The sequence below is a fragment of the Electrophorus electricus genome, chromosome 15 (genome assembly GCF_041902795.1).
Source record: "Electrophorus electricus isolate QZ-2024a chromosome 15, ASM4190279v1, whole genome shotgun sequence".
Taxonomy (NCBI): Eukaryota; Metazoa; Chordata; class Actinopteri; order Gymnotiformes; family Gymnotidae; genus Electrophorus; species Electrophorus electricus.
In genome coordinates, this window is record NC_137511.1 from 18,820,163 (window position 1) to 18,836,698 (window position 16,536).

General features: G+C 37.7%; 1 protein-coding gene across 1 annotated transcript; it reads right to left on the reverse strand.

Annotated features, from left to right (window-relative positions):
- Positions 1-1,157: 1,157 nt before the first annotated feature.
- LOC113576875 (uncharacterized) lies at positions 1,158-11,186 on the reverse strand. Its single transcript, XM_027009216.3, has 17 exons — positions 11,117-11,186; positions 10,560-10,612; positions 9,090-9,116; positions 8,433-8,536; positions 7,330-7,596; positions 7,155-7,253; positions 6,877-7,006; positions 5,627-5,748; positions 5,227-5,496; positions 5,055-5,153; positions 4,831-4,951; positions 3,990-4,100; positions 2,808-2,992; positions 2,470-2,633; positions 2,112-2,354; positions 1,685-1,847; positions 1,158-1,499 (listed from the first exon to the last, which is right to left on the reverse strand). The coding sequence occupies exons 2-17, from the start codon at positions 10,603-10,605 to the stop codon at positions 1,401-1,403; spliced, it is 2,250 nt and encodes a 749-aa protein (XP_026865017.3). The 5' UTR covers positions 10,606-10,612; positions 11,117-11,186; the 3' UTR covers positions 1,158-1,400.
- Between the last annotated feature and the right edge of the window lie 5,350 nt (positions 11,187-16,536).

A 16,536-nucleotide genomic window follows, 5' to 3' on the forward strand; every position in this document is an offset into this window, starting at 1 on the left:
GGTTAATGTTACTGTTAAAGACAGAACTGGTAAGACCCTAGCGGAAAAAAAGAAAATCTTATTTTTCTTTTCATGTATTAGAAAGACCTAATGTAGCGAGACAGCTTGTGAAATGTGTGCAAAGACAATACTGTTTTCAGATACCTTATGCTCTTTATAATAACTTTTCGAGAGCAGCAATATAAAATATTCCTGTGAGTGCTGGCTGGAGAGCTGATGGTTTACCCTTACATTTCACAGCACAATCTTAATATTCACATAATATTCGAACTTAATATTCTCTTCAAATTAAAGTGCATATTCACACACTTTTGTTATGGGCTGTAACGTTGAGCGATAAGGAAGCGGACACGTGCGGAGAGGAGCGAGATTTATTATGGGCAAATCCGAATCAGAGTCGTTATCGTAGTCCACGGTCATACGGACACAGAGAGCACGGGGATACATGATTAAACAAAATAAACACACACGAAGGCAAACGGGGAAGCAGGCTATAACTAAGGCTAGGGAAAACTCAGGGCTAAGAAACACCAAGGCACGGAGTACAAACCTAAACACTATGATTCAAAATAAACATACAACCAAACATCATAAACTCAATGAAGCCTAACAATGAACAGCAAAAACACAGGGCTCAAGACAGGATTTAAATACAAGAACCGAAGGTAAAAACGAGGGACAGGAGCAAGCAATCAAACGAGGTGAGGAGAAAACGAAACTGAAGCATGGAACCAAAACACACAAGATAGGGAAACCAGGGACTAATCATGACATTGGCATATTACTACTTTGAAAATAAAATTATTTTAGCAGCTTGATTTAAATATTGCATATATGCTGCTGCTTGATATTTATTTATTTTAAAATCAGTGGCAACTTTACAAAGTTGGGAATTTGTTAAAAACAGTCGTATAATTCAAAAGCGCATCTTGCACTGCAGGAAAACATATACTTATGATTAATAACTTCAAAGCTGATGAAGAACTAGACCACCTTAGATGTGTGTGCAGATATAAGCCTAAATTGGTTCTAAATAAGGTACACTGTTAAAATATAATTAAGTATTAACTACAACAGATATCATCAAAGTCAAAGCAATAAGAGGTAAAGTGAACTAATTACATATTTGTATAGATGCTTAAAATGGATACAATAAAAATGCTTAAGACTGATTTATTTTCATAATTTAAAAGAGTCAGTACAGATCAGTATGATTCCATTCAAATTTCCACTGATAAGAATACATTTTTGCCAATGTGATCTGGCTTGTTTCAAAAACTATAGCTGTAATTTAAATTTCTGAAAAATGTAATATTCAAATTAACTACAACACTTTGATTAAACACCAAATTAACAGAAAATTCCCATTATCACAAAACCAAGTGTTTCAAATGATTAAATCAGAAACGCATGCTAATGGAAGCTGTGTCATGGAAGTCCAGAGATCGTCGCCTTCTTCTGTTGTCGCTGCCTTCTTCTTCAGAGTCTTCATCGCATGGCTGTGATGGAGGGAATTAAACAGAGTAGTTAAGGCATGGAGGAAGAGCAAGAGGAATATTTAGGTGTTCATTATCCTACTTCAGCTGTTCATCCCTAATCGACTGCATAGATCACTGGAACACAACAGTTTGTCTTTATGAACTGGTCTACTCCAGGATTAGCCAGTGCCTAGCAGAGAACTCACCAGGAGACAGTTCCCATTTTCCAGAAGGCACAAATGAACCTGGCAGTGCAAGAAGATGTTAGGAGACCTTGAGGTGAAAGTGAACATCCTGAAGGAGAAGTAGCTAGATGTGGCGACACCATTCTGCAGGACCTGCACAGTGCCGTCCTCTGGGTTGGGACACCTGGAAAGAGAAGGAAGAAGAATTAGAGGCTGATGAAGATGAGATGAAGAAAGGAAACAGAAGACAGAAGTGCAGGTAGTTCGGAGTGAGTGAAGTTAGCATTATGGTATAATTTCCCAGGTTCAGTTTATGTTTGATTTCAAAGAAGACAGAGTGATGTAACATGGACCAATTATAAGAGAGCATATGCTATCAATTTGTAACTTGTATGGTTTGGTATTAATGTCTTAGTCTTAGGCATACAACTACACATCTTTCGCTTACTCATTAATGATCAGATTCCAGTAGATGTTGTAGTTCATGTCAGCTACAGGAGTGGCCCAGCATCTGTCCAGCACAATGGAGATCTGTCTGTTGTCAACTCCAACCACCTCCACACCCACAAAGATCTGCTGATTCACCTCAATAACAACTTCACCAGAGTACGGGGTGCTGAATGAAGCATCAGGATAGGGGACCATGTGGATCTGGTATGTGCCATCAGTAGGCAAGTACCGATATACCACACTTTGGGGTGGGGGAAACAGGATGAGATAAGGATGAGATAACACAGGACAGTCAAAAGAAAAATAAATCTATCGGCTCATGTGAAGATGGGTGCAGGTGCTATACATAGTCCTACCTTGGATCGGCTTGGATCATCATGGGCATTGAGATGCTCTGGATGAGCGGGTACACGCAGGAAATGTCAATGCCAAGCCACCCATCATGACTGATTACAGACTGGTCCCCCTCTCCCATGAGCGATTGAACCATGTTCTCATAAATGAAGTGTGTCTCATTATTCTAGGAGACAGATTCATATTTAGACCATAATAATTACATATGTATTAGCATTAAAATGAGGATACTGTAATACTTTGATTAAAAATGTACAAATAAAATTAAAAATGTACAAATGTAGAAACATTGGTGGGGAAATAATATATTTCATTCAAAAAAGCTTGCACTGTTCCCTACCCAAAGATATGTGCCACAATTGTGTCCATCGTTGTCAAAGTGGAACACCAACCTATCTCCATCCACCACTCCTTTGCAGCTGTAATCATTGAGGTGGAGGAACTGTGCAGGATATCCAGCTTCAAACAGCTGACATCGGGAGAAAGATGCTGTCCCAGAACTGCCTGAACATGTCTTAATGGCATCTGAGAAGAATGGAGAATAGAGTCAGAGACTCTGGTTACTGTTAGTACTTCCTGCTACTACTGAATAAACAGACAAAAATTCCATATCACCATCTTTGTTTCTCCCAAGGCTGCTAGTTCATCAAATAAAATAGAATAACAATACAGAAGGTAAAAAATGTATTGCATTCAAGTTTCAAATACACAGAATTCAGGATACAGCATTTCCTTGCTGTTATGTCTCTAAAGTGGTCATGATATATTGAAATAGTGGGTATGTTATGAATATTTAATCAGTGGGAATACAGGAGATTTCCCAGATGTTGGTTGGCATTTTCTCTTACAAATGTGAATGATCAGATAAAAGTCTTGTCTATCATTAATCCAAAAATTGCATGACAATCTGATCTTTTTGGTCAATATTTGACACCTTTGGTCACAATTGGGAGGACAGTTGTCTGATCCAAGTCCCCTCCTCCTTCTCTCCAGCATTCAGTGTCACCAGTCTACTAATCACTGGCCCCGCCTCTTCTTACACCTGTTCACAACTAGCTGATGTTTTTAACCCCATCACTCTGAGGCTCACCAGCTGGCTTTCCATCCTAACATTTCACAGATATTAGGTGCATTTACGAATGTTCGCAGTAAAAAAAATGCTAATTAAGTCATGTTTGCATCCACTATGGTTATTTGAAGAAACTTTAAGGTGATGTAGGCTACCATGATTAGGCATTTATCAAACATCATTTATATACTAATATGAAGCACAGGCTACATATGCAATAAACGTATCTGAATAAATAAAATAACAGAGAGGGACCTCTTGGATGATGTTGCTGTCTTGCTAATGACAGAAAATTGTAAATCAGTTTAATTACCATAATCAAAATAATGACAATCTTCCTGTTGAGATCATCTTTATCTGTATCTGGTACATTTTCATGTTCAATATTTAAATTAAATCCTACAGAACAAATTCTGGGAACTGGAAAAGAAAGTAATAATTTGAAAGGTGTACCAAAAGTATCAGGGTTGGGCCATGCATTGTCTTCTGCACAGTTACAGCCATAAATTCCAGTTTTCTCCACACAAACCTCATCCTCAGTACACTGCACAGCGGCACAGCTGTCTAAAGAAAGAGAAAGAATGAGGAAGGAGAGAGAGATTAGACAAAGGGAAAGAAAAAGGGAGAATACAGTCCCTAGCTGATTCTTTGCAAATAATATTTGTTGGGTTGTCAATGCTAAAACAGCCAAACAGCCTTTTTCAGCTTCAGTGGCTTTGTCAAGCCAAAATAAAGTTTGTTCATCAACTTTGCCCTTCTAATTTCATTATCATTAAAAGAAATTGATGTAATTAAGCAGATTTTTTTTCCATGACTGCATAATACTGTTCCCTTATCAATGATGCTCCTGCAGAGACACCACAACCCACTGCTAGAAACACAGAGGGACCTTCAAGATGTGGCTCACTAGATGTTCTGAATGCTATCTGAATGCTATTTCTTTGCATACGAGTTTAACATGTAATCAGGTTAGTTAACCCCCATATGAAGAACTGTAATCAAGTAGATTATTTATGTTCTCATTGGGCTCTGTGCTGCCTTGCAGTGCTTTCCTGAACCTCTCAGATCCTCTAGCCCTTATGTGTTGGAGATGCTTCCAACCACATCTTTACCCCCCATTCTTAGGAAGGAGGCCTTTCTGTGTCGCATCCTCTAAACTAACATGCTTGTTGTGTCTGCAGTGGTTCTCTAATCATATCCCTCAAAACCTACATTACTTGCCTCTAATAAATTACAAAAAACATATCAAGTAGGAACTTTGATCATAAAGAAAGAAACAAGAAAATGTATTCACCATAAAATCCAACTTCAAAAGCCCAGCGGCCAGGAAATCCAACATTACTTATTAAAGGCAGGTCACTGGAGTTTTGTACTGGAAGGCTGCTAAAGTTGAAGTTGTTGAATGCAAGGCCAGCCTACAAAGATAATATTTCAACTAGAAGAAATTCCTGACTCATGACAAATATACAGTGTGAATCTAATGTTCCCAACACTTATATGGCTTATATGGCTTCTCACCACCCAGATATTTTGAACAGATGGAATGTCTCCATAGTTCATCAGGACATACGCGCGTCCATCGTCATCAGCAGTCAAGACCACTTGGAATGATGCATCCTTAAGCAGCAGAAAAGGGTTTTAAATTGTACACTTTGGGAGCAGTGACTGAATTATCAGAACAGACTCTTACCACTGGTGCAAGCTCAAGTGGCGTCTGTAGCCATGTGGCAACAAACACCCAGACAGCTTCTTCAAAGTCAGTATCTGGGAATGCCTGCTTAACAGCATCTGTAGCTACTGCTAGTAGAGGACCCTCTTTTGCTTGCTCATAGAAAATACGTCCCCCCTCATCATTTTCAATGTCAGACCAGAATGGAGCAATCATGTCCTGGTTTATGTTTGAAATAGGGTAGAATTCCCAAGGAGGTTCGAAGAATGACACAAAGCCATTCATGTCCAGCTAAAAGAAAGGATTAGAATGATTAGAAAACACAGAAATGTTTGGAAGGCTCAGGGAAACGCCGGAACCACCATAGAGAGCACAACATGGTAACAGAATACATCTTTGAATGGTATGTTTCAGTACTTACATACAGTGTTGTGTAATATGTTCCATTGTACAAAAATGGAAATTCAAGATCAACTGGTACAAACGATCCATCATAAAGGAAAGGATTTACATGAGCTTCGGGTCCAATAGGGAAAAAAATCACTGGAAGAAAAAACATGTTAAGACTTATATTTATTTTTTGCTTAAGCTCTTTGAATTAAAGAAGAAGTATTAAGCAAAGTCGCAGAAAATCACATTCCATTCATGTACAGAAGTTTGAATAGTAGTATTTTGGATATCATAGATGTTTGAATATACTGTATGCCACTGATCTATAGGGCTCAACAGCATAGTTATAAAGGTGACATCATATCAAAATATTACATTATCAAACACAAAAAATGCCCAGTTTACAAGATGGTAAAAATGACAGACATGTAATTACAGTTTTGTTTCACATTTTGTAGAAATGGTAACTCTCTAACAAACAAGCTAAAAAGTTCAAATGCGAGGAAAAGAATATTGCTGATTCAAAGCAGTGCATCATCCTCCACAAATGGTGCTAAAGACAGGGGACCTCACATCTGTGTCTCTGACCTTTACTGTTATTAATATGGACCTCTCACCTGTCTCTTTCACTTTTATTGATATTAATATGGAGTAATAATATGCCAGGGAGGGGTAAAAGTGACAAACTGTATCTCACCTGTATTCATATTAGTATGTATTTATATTAAATCATTGTATATTTCATCCTTTGATCGTGAATTTCATAATGAACTTTTTGCCTCACTGCTATAGCATTTTAGAGCACTGTTTATATATGCTATGTTTTTATTTATCCTTAATCTTTTCATTTCAATAGTTTCATTTATACTTTTACTAATATCATTTACCCACTGCATCAGGGTTGAATTTGTGTCATTTTTCCTCATGCACAATATGCATTTACAGAACATATGACAGTGTAACTCAATGTTTCATGCAAAATTTGATTTGAAAAATGGACACAACCTTGATATTTAAATACGGAGTAATAACTGCTAATGCTACTATTGGGTAAAATGTTTATTTTAATAATTACACCAAATTCAACTTTTTAAACACTGCTGCCTCTGTGCATTCATCTAGAAAATCCAAAAAATCATATCTCTGGACCAGCTTTTCATATGGTCATAGAGTGTAGTGTCACATATTGAGAGAGCTGTTCACTGTAGTTCTAACCATTATTATTGAATGTATCATGTCTTCAGTTGCCAATCTAAAATGTAGACAATAAAATACATTTACCATTAGGTCCATTCTGTACGCTGAAAACCCAGAGACCAGGGAAGCCAATATTACTTGTTGTTGACAGGGCACTGGAATCGGATATTGGGAGTTTTATGAAATTGGTGTTGCCATTTTCAGCAAAGCCAGCCTACAAACATGACATTTAAAAAAAGAATTTCCAGATTAATTTCCAATGACAAATATGTGATTTGAATCAAACATAGAAAACACTTACATTTAATAACATAACCTTGACATAAAGTCAGTAGAAATGTATATGAACTTAGTCTTCTCACCAGCCAAAATTCTTCAAGGGAAGGAATGTTTTCATAGAATATCAGGACGTAAGAGTTTCCTTCATCATCAGTGATCAGGGCTACTTGGAATGACACAGACTTAAAGAGAAAGAAGAGGTTTAAAAATGTGCACTTCAAAATTACTGACTAAGTAATAATAAAGAGAGAATCTTACTGCTGCCTCAAGTTCAAGTGGTGTGTTCGACCATGTGGCAATGAAAACCCAGGTGACACTGGCGTGATACTCTCCGAGCACCTGCTCAAGAATGAGTGTAGCTGTTGATGTAACATTACCCTCTGTGTCTTGGAAATACCAAACGTCTCCCCCCTCATCGTTTTCAATGTCGACCCACATTGGAAAAATTCCATCTTGGGCCACGAAAGGAGTAGGGTAAAACTCATCAGGTGGGGAAAAGAATGAGAGAAAGCCATTCATGCTGAGCTGAAAGAGAGATGATGAGAAAATAAAACTCATGAATGCTGTTACCCTACAAAGAGTATGAACTCTCATTCAGTAGATCAGAAATTGCTGCAGCCTGTTCTTTTGGGATGCGCTATAATTCAACACTCTGTCTTATTTTTAGTTGTCCTTACCTCTTAGGAAGAAAATGCTTATTTCTTTTTGTTTTTCTTAATGAAAGCAACATTTAAATGTGTTATTTAAGAGATCAAAGAAATTCTTTTATGCATTGGTCATTACAATGACTTCATAAACTATGTATAATGTAAACAGTTTCAGAATATCTTGTACTGACATCTTTGTATTGGTCAGATTAAAAAAAGAAAGAAATCTTAAAGAACCCTTCCTACTTCTTTTTTGTATGTATCCTGTACCCAAACATCATGGGGTCACTAAATCTACATGGATTTTAAAACACTCTCATTGCCAACAAATAATTTGCCAATCCAAAAATGGAAGAATCTGATTTGAGCCTTTCATTGGTATGATCAGATAAAACTAAATCATAGCTTTGTGCTAACAAACATCAGAGGTCAATATAACAGGAAAGGTTGTGCAGAACACCTTCCACATTGGTATAACTGGAACCTTGAGAATAACTGGAATCTTGTTAAGATGCATAGTGTCAATACAAAGAACATTGTCAAGCTGTTGTGACATGTTTAGGCATCTACATGTGGGTCATTATTAGATATTCTATGAGGACCATGATCTGAAGCCCTGCACCAGACCAAAATGATGATGGTATTAATGCGAAGATGGCTCACTGATCAAACCCCAAATATTAAAGAGCATCATTATGTGATCTGTCTACTTACGTAAAGTTGTGAGTAATTCCTTCCAGCATACACAAATGTTTGCTCAAGTTCAATTGGTACAGATGCTCCATCATAAGGAAAAGGATTTTCTACAAAAATAGGTCCTGAAAGAAAATAAAAATGGTAACAACGGTTAAAATTTCTACTTATTCTTTTTGCACCACTATTAATAACACTAAAATTCAGAGTGCCAACCACAAGTAGGCTAGACAAAATTTGGATTCTGCCAGGTTACTCAAGCTCTTTGGATAAAAGATGAATATGATTACATGAATTCTCAAAATTCCCATAATTGGCTTCATCATTAATCAAAAGTCAGAATCTTTATCTCAACTCAACACAGACTTTAAATACATTTTTTTCTTTTCAAAAACAATGTTTTTTGTTTTTTGTCATTAATCAAATATTTTAAATGTCCATGTCCCATCCCACATTACGTCAAAACTGGTCATTTGTTCTCATACAGTTTGTGCACCATTTATCAAAAATAAAGGTTTATATATATATATATATATATATATATATATATATATATATATATATATATATATATATATATATATATATATATATATATATATATAGTGAACCGTAATAATATAATTTTACTATTAGTGAAACCATGAATTCAGTAATGAAAAAATTATGCAGTCTTACCTATTTTTTGTGCTTTTGCCACTCCACCTAATATAAGAGAGAGAACCAATTAATGATGAACTAATTACTTATTTCCTTATTATTACCTCTGTATATATCTTAAAGCCACTGGGTTATTCAAGAGGAAAATGTTTGTGCACAGTGGTGCTGGAGAGAATTGTGTATATGTATTTGTTCAGTGGCTGGAATGCATTTGACATGGTCATACAAATGGTCTTTCCAATATCTCAATACTTGCTCTCTATTTACACACTTTAATTAAACAACCTGTTAAGCACATGTATTGTTGTACTTCTAAATACAACCAGTAAGTGGCAGTACTGTCTTTGTAATGTATACTGATAAAAGCACTGAAACGTGCCATTCTATGTTTGAAAAGGTGCTCACAGGACTGGTAATGTGTGGCTTAGAGTCTAATGATCACCAACCCTGTTAACCAGTCTACTGATCACCAGACCCGTTAACCAGTCTACTGATCACCAAACCTGTTAACCAGTCTGCTGGTCACCAGGACCGTTTGGGTAATGGAAGGTAAAATGCATTAATCTGAAAGTGGCAATACAACCGCAATGATACTGGATGTCAGGACTGATTAGAATAAATGCAAATGCAATAATCATGCATGGTATTTTATAATCCGTATTCTGCTTTATTATCTGTATTCTACTTCAGTGTTGATATTTCCTCCAGTCTTTGGTGTTGAATGTAGATGTTCCAATTATTCAGTACTGTAAAACATGGCACCTTTTCCCTCTTGGCTACAGCCATGTGAAGAGCCGTGAAGTGTGGTGTGATCTGGCCTCAAGAATCATGAATACACAACATGGATTTATAATGTACTGAGCTAAACCAGCTATAACCTAGTCAATTTACACAAATTGCATTGTGTATTTAAAGTGAAATAAATCTTTTCTAAGTCAATCTAGCATACATTTACCTGATGCTTTTATCCAAAGCAACTTACAATTATGACTCCAGCATTGAGGGTTAAGGGTCTACTTTAGGGCCCTAACAGTAGCAACATGGTAGCAGTGGGGCTTGAACCAGCAACCTTCTGATTATAGGTCAAGCACCTTAACCACTGAAGCACAGCTATTTAGAGGAGTGGTGGCCAGATGGCTATCACAAGATTATTTCAGTAAATTATTAGAAACGGCCTCATCAAAATAAAAGTTGTGATACACCTCATAAACTGATTACAGTGTGCTGTTTTTGCTGTTCTGTGGCACCACTACAAAATGTTTCTAGTTTTGTAGTGTAATGTCATCTCAGAATGTCTAAAAATTAATTCACACTGAAATACTATTTACCCTGTAAATAAAGGTGCTTTATAAATTAACAGAATTAGAAACTAGATAGTCTAGTAAAAATAGAATTATTGAAGGTTTTAAATAAATTAAAAAGTTGAACACAACATCAGTAAGCAAAATTGTTAGTTTCAACTAAACTTCTTTTAGCACATGAACTTACTGGCAAACAACAGGGCCACCAAACACAGCTGAAGTGCAAACCCCATCGTGTGTCTGAAATCCACAACACAACAAAGTCTCAAAATAAGATTTAAATCAGCCAACTGATGTGAATAATTAATTAAGACTGTAAAATCTACAACAAGGCTGGTAGATAAGCAACACTGAAGATAGCAACTGTTTTTCTTAATTTTTTTCAAAGAAATCACCCAGGATCATACACACTTTACATGAAAAATAAGAGGAAGGTAACTTATTAGTTATATTTTAATGTTCATAAATGTTATAGTCAAGATTAAGGTTAATTAATGTATTCCTCAAGTGTAATCTTAGATTATTTGTATTTATAGCATTTATCTGATTTAGCCGGCATTTAGATTATCACATGATAACCACATCTTAATATAAATTTATACCATAGTAAATGATAATTTTCATAATGTTTGAGGGTTTTTTCCCCATATACAGCAGAAACAGAATATTAACAAAGACACCTCTGCACTCTGTGAGATATCAAAAATTAAATTAAGTAACAAGTTAAAAAATCTCAAAACTTACCAGGGTATATGTTGTGTTTCTGGGTAGAGTGTCCTGATGGGAAGGCCACTACTAGATCTATATATGCACCATGACGTCAAACACATCTGAAATATGCAGTTTTAAACTAGATGAACTTGATAAACTAGGTACATCTGAGGTTAGCTTAGAAATCACAGCCTTCTCACTCACCTACCTCTGTTGTTAGTTTAGACAGAGAGGTTCAACCTGTTTTATTACTTTTTGGTTTTAATAATGTCATTTATGCACATCCACTGTACACACTATTATATGCATACCTTCAAAGCCTAAAACAGTGATCTTTTAGTCTCTTAAGCATTAGGGACACCATCATAAACATAGACAGTGATAGGATACTTCAATAGGATCTACAGGATGTTGTATTAAATAAAACAAGAACAATCTGTCACCAAAGCAGTGAGTGGGCAACCAATGCAGAGGCAGTAACACAGTGAGACTGAAGTTCAACTGCAGCACCTGAGGTAGAATCAGACACAATCACCTTGATCTAATCCAGCAGAGCATTGGTGTGATAAAGGTCACTGAGAGTGGACAGTGTCAAATAAACCTCAAAGCCCCCCCCACACACTGGCCACAGCACTGTATATGAGAGCCATGTTACATGCTGCTCTCTCCTTTGAATTCTCTCTCTCTCTCTCTCTCTCTCTCTCTCTCTCTCTCTCTCTCTATATATATATATATATATATATATATATATATATATATATATATATATATATATATATATATATATATATATATATATATATATATATATATATATGTGTGTGTGTGTGTGTAGTAACAAAGGTCCCCACATATTTTTATTCTGTTTCCTTTTTTGTGTTCTGCATTCCAAAGTAGAACTGCAGGAATACCTCCAATATGCAGATTAACTGGCTGTGCAAGAGGAAAATTGTTGCCCTTTTTGTCAAAGTAATCTCTAAGTTTCTCACTCTGCAGCTTCTGTTTAGGGCCAGATATCTCAAACACACCCATGAAGATGCGGCAGTGAAAGAGGACAGAAAATAGAACCAGAAGCGAGAAATGTTTTTATGGTTGCATCAGTATCCATAATATCAGTAGAAAAATTCCACAAATTGTTTGGATTTGTTATTTTTCCCGTGAAGCCATCATCAAAGCTTTTGTTGCTACATTACCAATCATAAATGAGTGCAGAAATGTTCTTTTAATATTTCAGTCTCAGGCCGGTCCCCTAGCGGGAGGGACACGCGCATTCCAGACAAGGACCGTCTGCCCCACTCGCACCCCCACTCTGCCCCTGTCTTCTGACAGGAGACACCTTCTCCTCATTTCATCCGGTCACCTGTCAACCTATTATATTCCTACAGGTTCAGAGGGACAGGGCTGCGCATTAGCGGACGAGACCACAAGTGCCCGCCGGTGCAACGCTACTCCGGATCAGGAGACTTGATTAAACTTATTTTGTGTTTATTTAGAACACAAAGGAAAGTAAAGAACATATCTGTTCAACTTGACCTCTTGTTTCCTCTATACCACCTACGCCACACCCAGCATGCATTCACCATGTTGCAGATAATACTGTTATTGCCAATAATAATAATAACAATAATAATATCTGTTGTAAAAAAAAGCTCTATATAAATAAATTTGGATTTTTCTTAAATAATAAATTGAATTTTAATAGTGTTCTCAAGGCATTTTACATTCCCTAAGCTATGTACACAACCCTTGGATCATTTCACAGAATTGGCAGGCAAACTGGCCTAACAAGATTCCAGTACCATTCACTACACACCACACCATCAGAGAGATGCTCCATCAGATTTACAATACTGGACTGGCACTTGCATTTTACACAAAGAACATGACTGACTGGCTGTAATTAATACAGAACAATTATTATTATTATTTGCATTTATATAGTGCCTTTCTCATACTCAAGTATGCTTTAGACACACACACACACACACACACACACACACACACATATATATATATAGGACAATTTAGAGTATCCAATATTGCTTTGGGAGAATGTTGACTGTGCAAAATATAATAACTGTGAGGTTTAGTAGGGAGTGGCTGCCCAATAACAGTAATTGTGGAACTGCATGACAACTGCAACAACAGGGATTTTTGTGGTTGTTGCATTGTAGAGTATTTGACGGTTGTATGTTGTGAGACTATGCAGTTGTTGTTAAGCAATGATTGCAGGACTATAAACAATTAGAGAGGAGTTTTTTGAAGATTGCAGATTATGAAATGTTAGCATTTGGAACTCAAAAGGCTCAAGCTATGGAATGTGTATATTTAAACACCTGTTTAAATTTTATATATATAGAGAGAGAGGAAAGTGGACAGCGCAAATGAACCAGATGCAAATGGATGGAATCCATCCTGCATGATGCTAAAGAACCCCCAGAAATGAGAATGGGGCAGTTCCATCCAACTACTGGCTGATATCCTGCCTCTGCACAACATAGAAGCTCATGTCAGGCATCATTGTCGCTAAGATGAGTAGGCACATGGCTCAAAACATGAGCATGGCCCAGAAAGGCATTGGTAAGTACACCAGGGGAGCCAAGTACCAGCAACTGATGGATAAAACAGTGACTCGTACTGTAAGACCAGACACACCAACCTGTGTATTGCCTGGACTGGCTACAAGAAATCTTAGACGTCAATGCCCTACACATGGATTCTGGAACGCTTCAGGCTGTAACATCAGCCTTCATCAAGAACTCAATGGGGCTGTGGAAGACAAACGTAGAGGCCAACTTTAATCTAATAAAACAAGTCACCATCAAATGTGGGATTTACCAAGGAGATGCCCTGTCCCCGTTGCTGTTCTGCACAGGCCTGAACTGCCTCGGTGAGATCATCACCAAGAGTGGCTACAGACACAAGCTATGGAATGACGTGACCACCAGCCATATAGATGACATCAAGCTGTCAGAAGTAAACAAGACATTGACTCACTAATCCATCTCACTAGGATATACATGAATATATATAGAAACCACTGACATAAAGACAAGGAAACTCCTCAGTGCACAGTGAGTTTCATTCCAAATCCAGCACTCTACACTAAGTGGATGGCCTCAAGTAATTAAGTGTTTAGTGAGTACCTCAGACAGCAGAAACCTGAGGAGGATGGAAATGAGGAGGAACATGGACCACTGTGGGAGGAAAAACACCTGCACGGTATGTATCACCAGCAAATGGTGGAAGTGGCTGATATGGAGAAGTCCTACCAATGGCTGGAAAGGACTAGATTGAAAGACAGCATGAAAGCACTAATCATGGCAGCTCGGAATACAAGATCAATAGAGGCTGGGATCTACCACACCAGGCAGGACTCCAGAAGCAGCAAAAATGCCCCTGATACCATCCAGCACATAACAGCAGGATGCAAACTGCTGACAGGCAGGGCTTACATGGATTGTTATAACCAAGAGGCTTGCATAGTATACATCTGTATCCGAGTTCATTCCTGTATGTGTGCGTGTGTGTAAATGTCAACTCACCTGCCTTTCAGCATTACTGAAAGCATTTTTTCTTTGTCTAATGTTCCAGAGCTTCTAGACAATAAATGCACTGACTAAATGCTGTCAGTCAGTCTTGAATCTTGAATGAACTGACCTTTGATAGCTAACCTGTCAAGTGACCTGTCAACACATGCTCCATAGAGCATTCACAGCTGCTTCTCTTCAACTATGATAATGGAATTCTTCTGCCTTTAACATTTTGCTTTTCCATCATGGCCGCTTCCGTTCTCCTTCAGAGGGAACGAGCTCTAGAGATAGGGGACTCTATTTTTTGACACATGAAATTAGTTAGGCCTTTAGAGACAGTAGTTAGCTGTATACCAGGGGCCAGGGAACTGGACCTTGCAGGTAATCTTAAGGTTTTAGGCAAGCATAGCTTCTCTAAAATAGTTATTCACATAGGAGCTAACAATATATGCCTTTGTCAGTCAGAGATTACAAAAAATAATATTGAAAAGGTGTGTCAATTAGCAAAGGTGACGTCTGATGCTGTAGTATGCTCTGGTTCCATCCCAATGCAGCGTGGCAATATAATGTACAGCCGGTTATCTTTGCTGAACTGTCTAAGTGGTGCTCACAAAACAATGTGGGGTTTATAGATAAATGGAACACATTCAAGGGCAAGCCCGACCTTTTAGGGCAGGATGGTATCCATCTTACTAGGGAGGGTGCTGCTCTCCTTTCCTGTAACATAAGCCATAGTCTTATGACAGACCTAGTTAACCTATGACAATCCAGAACAGAGGCCAGCAGACAAAGAGGCTAAACTAACTGTCTGCTGGTCACTCAAGGTTCATCCTGTTGACACTGTGTCTGTTCCCTAGGCTAAGCAGAAATACAGAAAACAAAGAAAAATATGTCTTAACAACCCAATTAGTATTAAAGTAACTGATTCACAGAACACTGCCTGCATCTTTTATCTAAAGCTGGGTTTACTAGATTCCTAACATCTAAAATGCTCATGATAAATGAAATCCTAACAGATCATAGATTAATGTACTTTGTCTATTAGAAACCTGGATCAAGCCAAATAAGTATATAGCTTTAAACGAAGCATGCCCTTCTGCCTACAGCTATGTATACCGTCCTGGTCTAGCTGGCTGTGGAGGCGGCATTGCGGTTATTGAAACTGACACATTAGGCATAAACCAGAAAGCTGCTTATGATTTTGAGCCCTTTGAAATAATTTTTACTAGCATAAATGACGTAGCCAATGATAAGAATGCCACCCAGCCTCTTCTTCTAATTGGCATCTTCAGGCCACCAGGACTCTACTGTAAGGATGAGCGGTAAGGAGTCAGACACATCTGCGAAGAAGAGCGATTTATTATTTATTAGGGGCAAATCCAGATTCGGAGTCGTTAGGGTAGTCCAGGGTCACAGAGCCAACAAAGAGATTCTGAGAATACATGACAACAAAGAAACAAAAGCACATGAAGGCAAACGGGGGAAGCAGCCTATAACAGAGAGGCTAAGAAATGCGAAGTCTAGGATAACTGTACAGTCAAGGTGGCACACAGTGAAACGTACGCTTCAAACACATTCAGACATCCAAACAACGAACAGCCAAAACACAGGGCATCACACAGGGCTTAAATACACGAACTTAATGAGGCTAGAAACGAGGAACAGGTGTGGAAAACCAAATAAGGGGTGGAGAAAACGAAACTATGGAATGGAACCAAAGCACAAGACAGGGAAACCATGGAACAGGGAAGATAGGAGGGCCTAACTGTGACCCTACTCAGAATTTATTAAGCAATTTGTAGATTTCCTCTCTAATCTAGTCGCTCTAGTAGAAAGAGCCATTATTGTTGGTGATTTCAGTATTCACTTTGATAGTGCCCGAGTCCCTCTGAGATCGGCCTTTAGTTTTATATTAGAAGC

What these genes read in the sequence shown, in the direction of transcription:
- LOC113576875 (XM_027009216.3), bottom strand. Translation starts at nt 10,605, where the DNA reads ATGGGGTTTGCACTTCAGCTGTGTTTGGTGGCCCTGTTGTTTGCCA. An exon ending in TTTTGAAGTTGGATTTTATG is followed by an intron (nt 4,101 to 4,830) that starts GTGAATACATTT and finishes CTCTTTCTTTAG; the next exon opens with ACAGCTGTGCCGCTGTGCAG. An exon ending in GCCCAACCCTGATACTTTTG is followed by an intron (nt 2,993 to 3,989) that starts GTACACCTTTCA and finishes CATTCTTCTCAG; the next exon opens with ATGCCATTAAGACATGTTCA.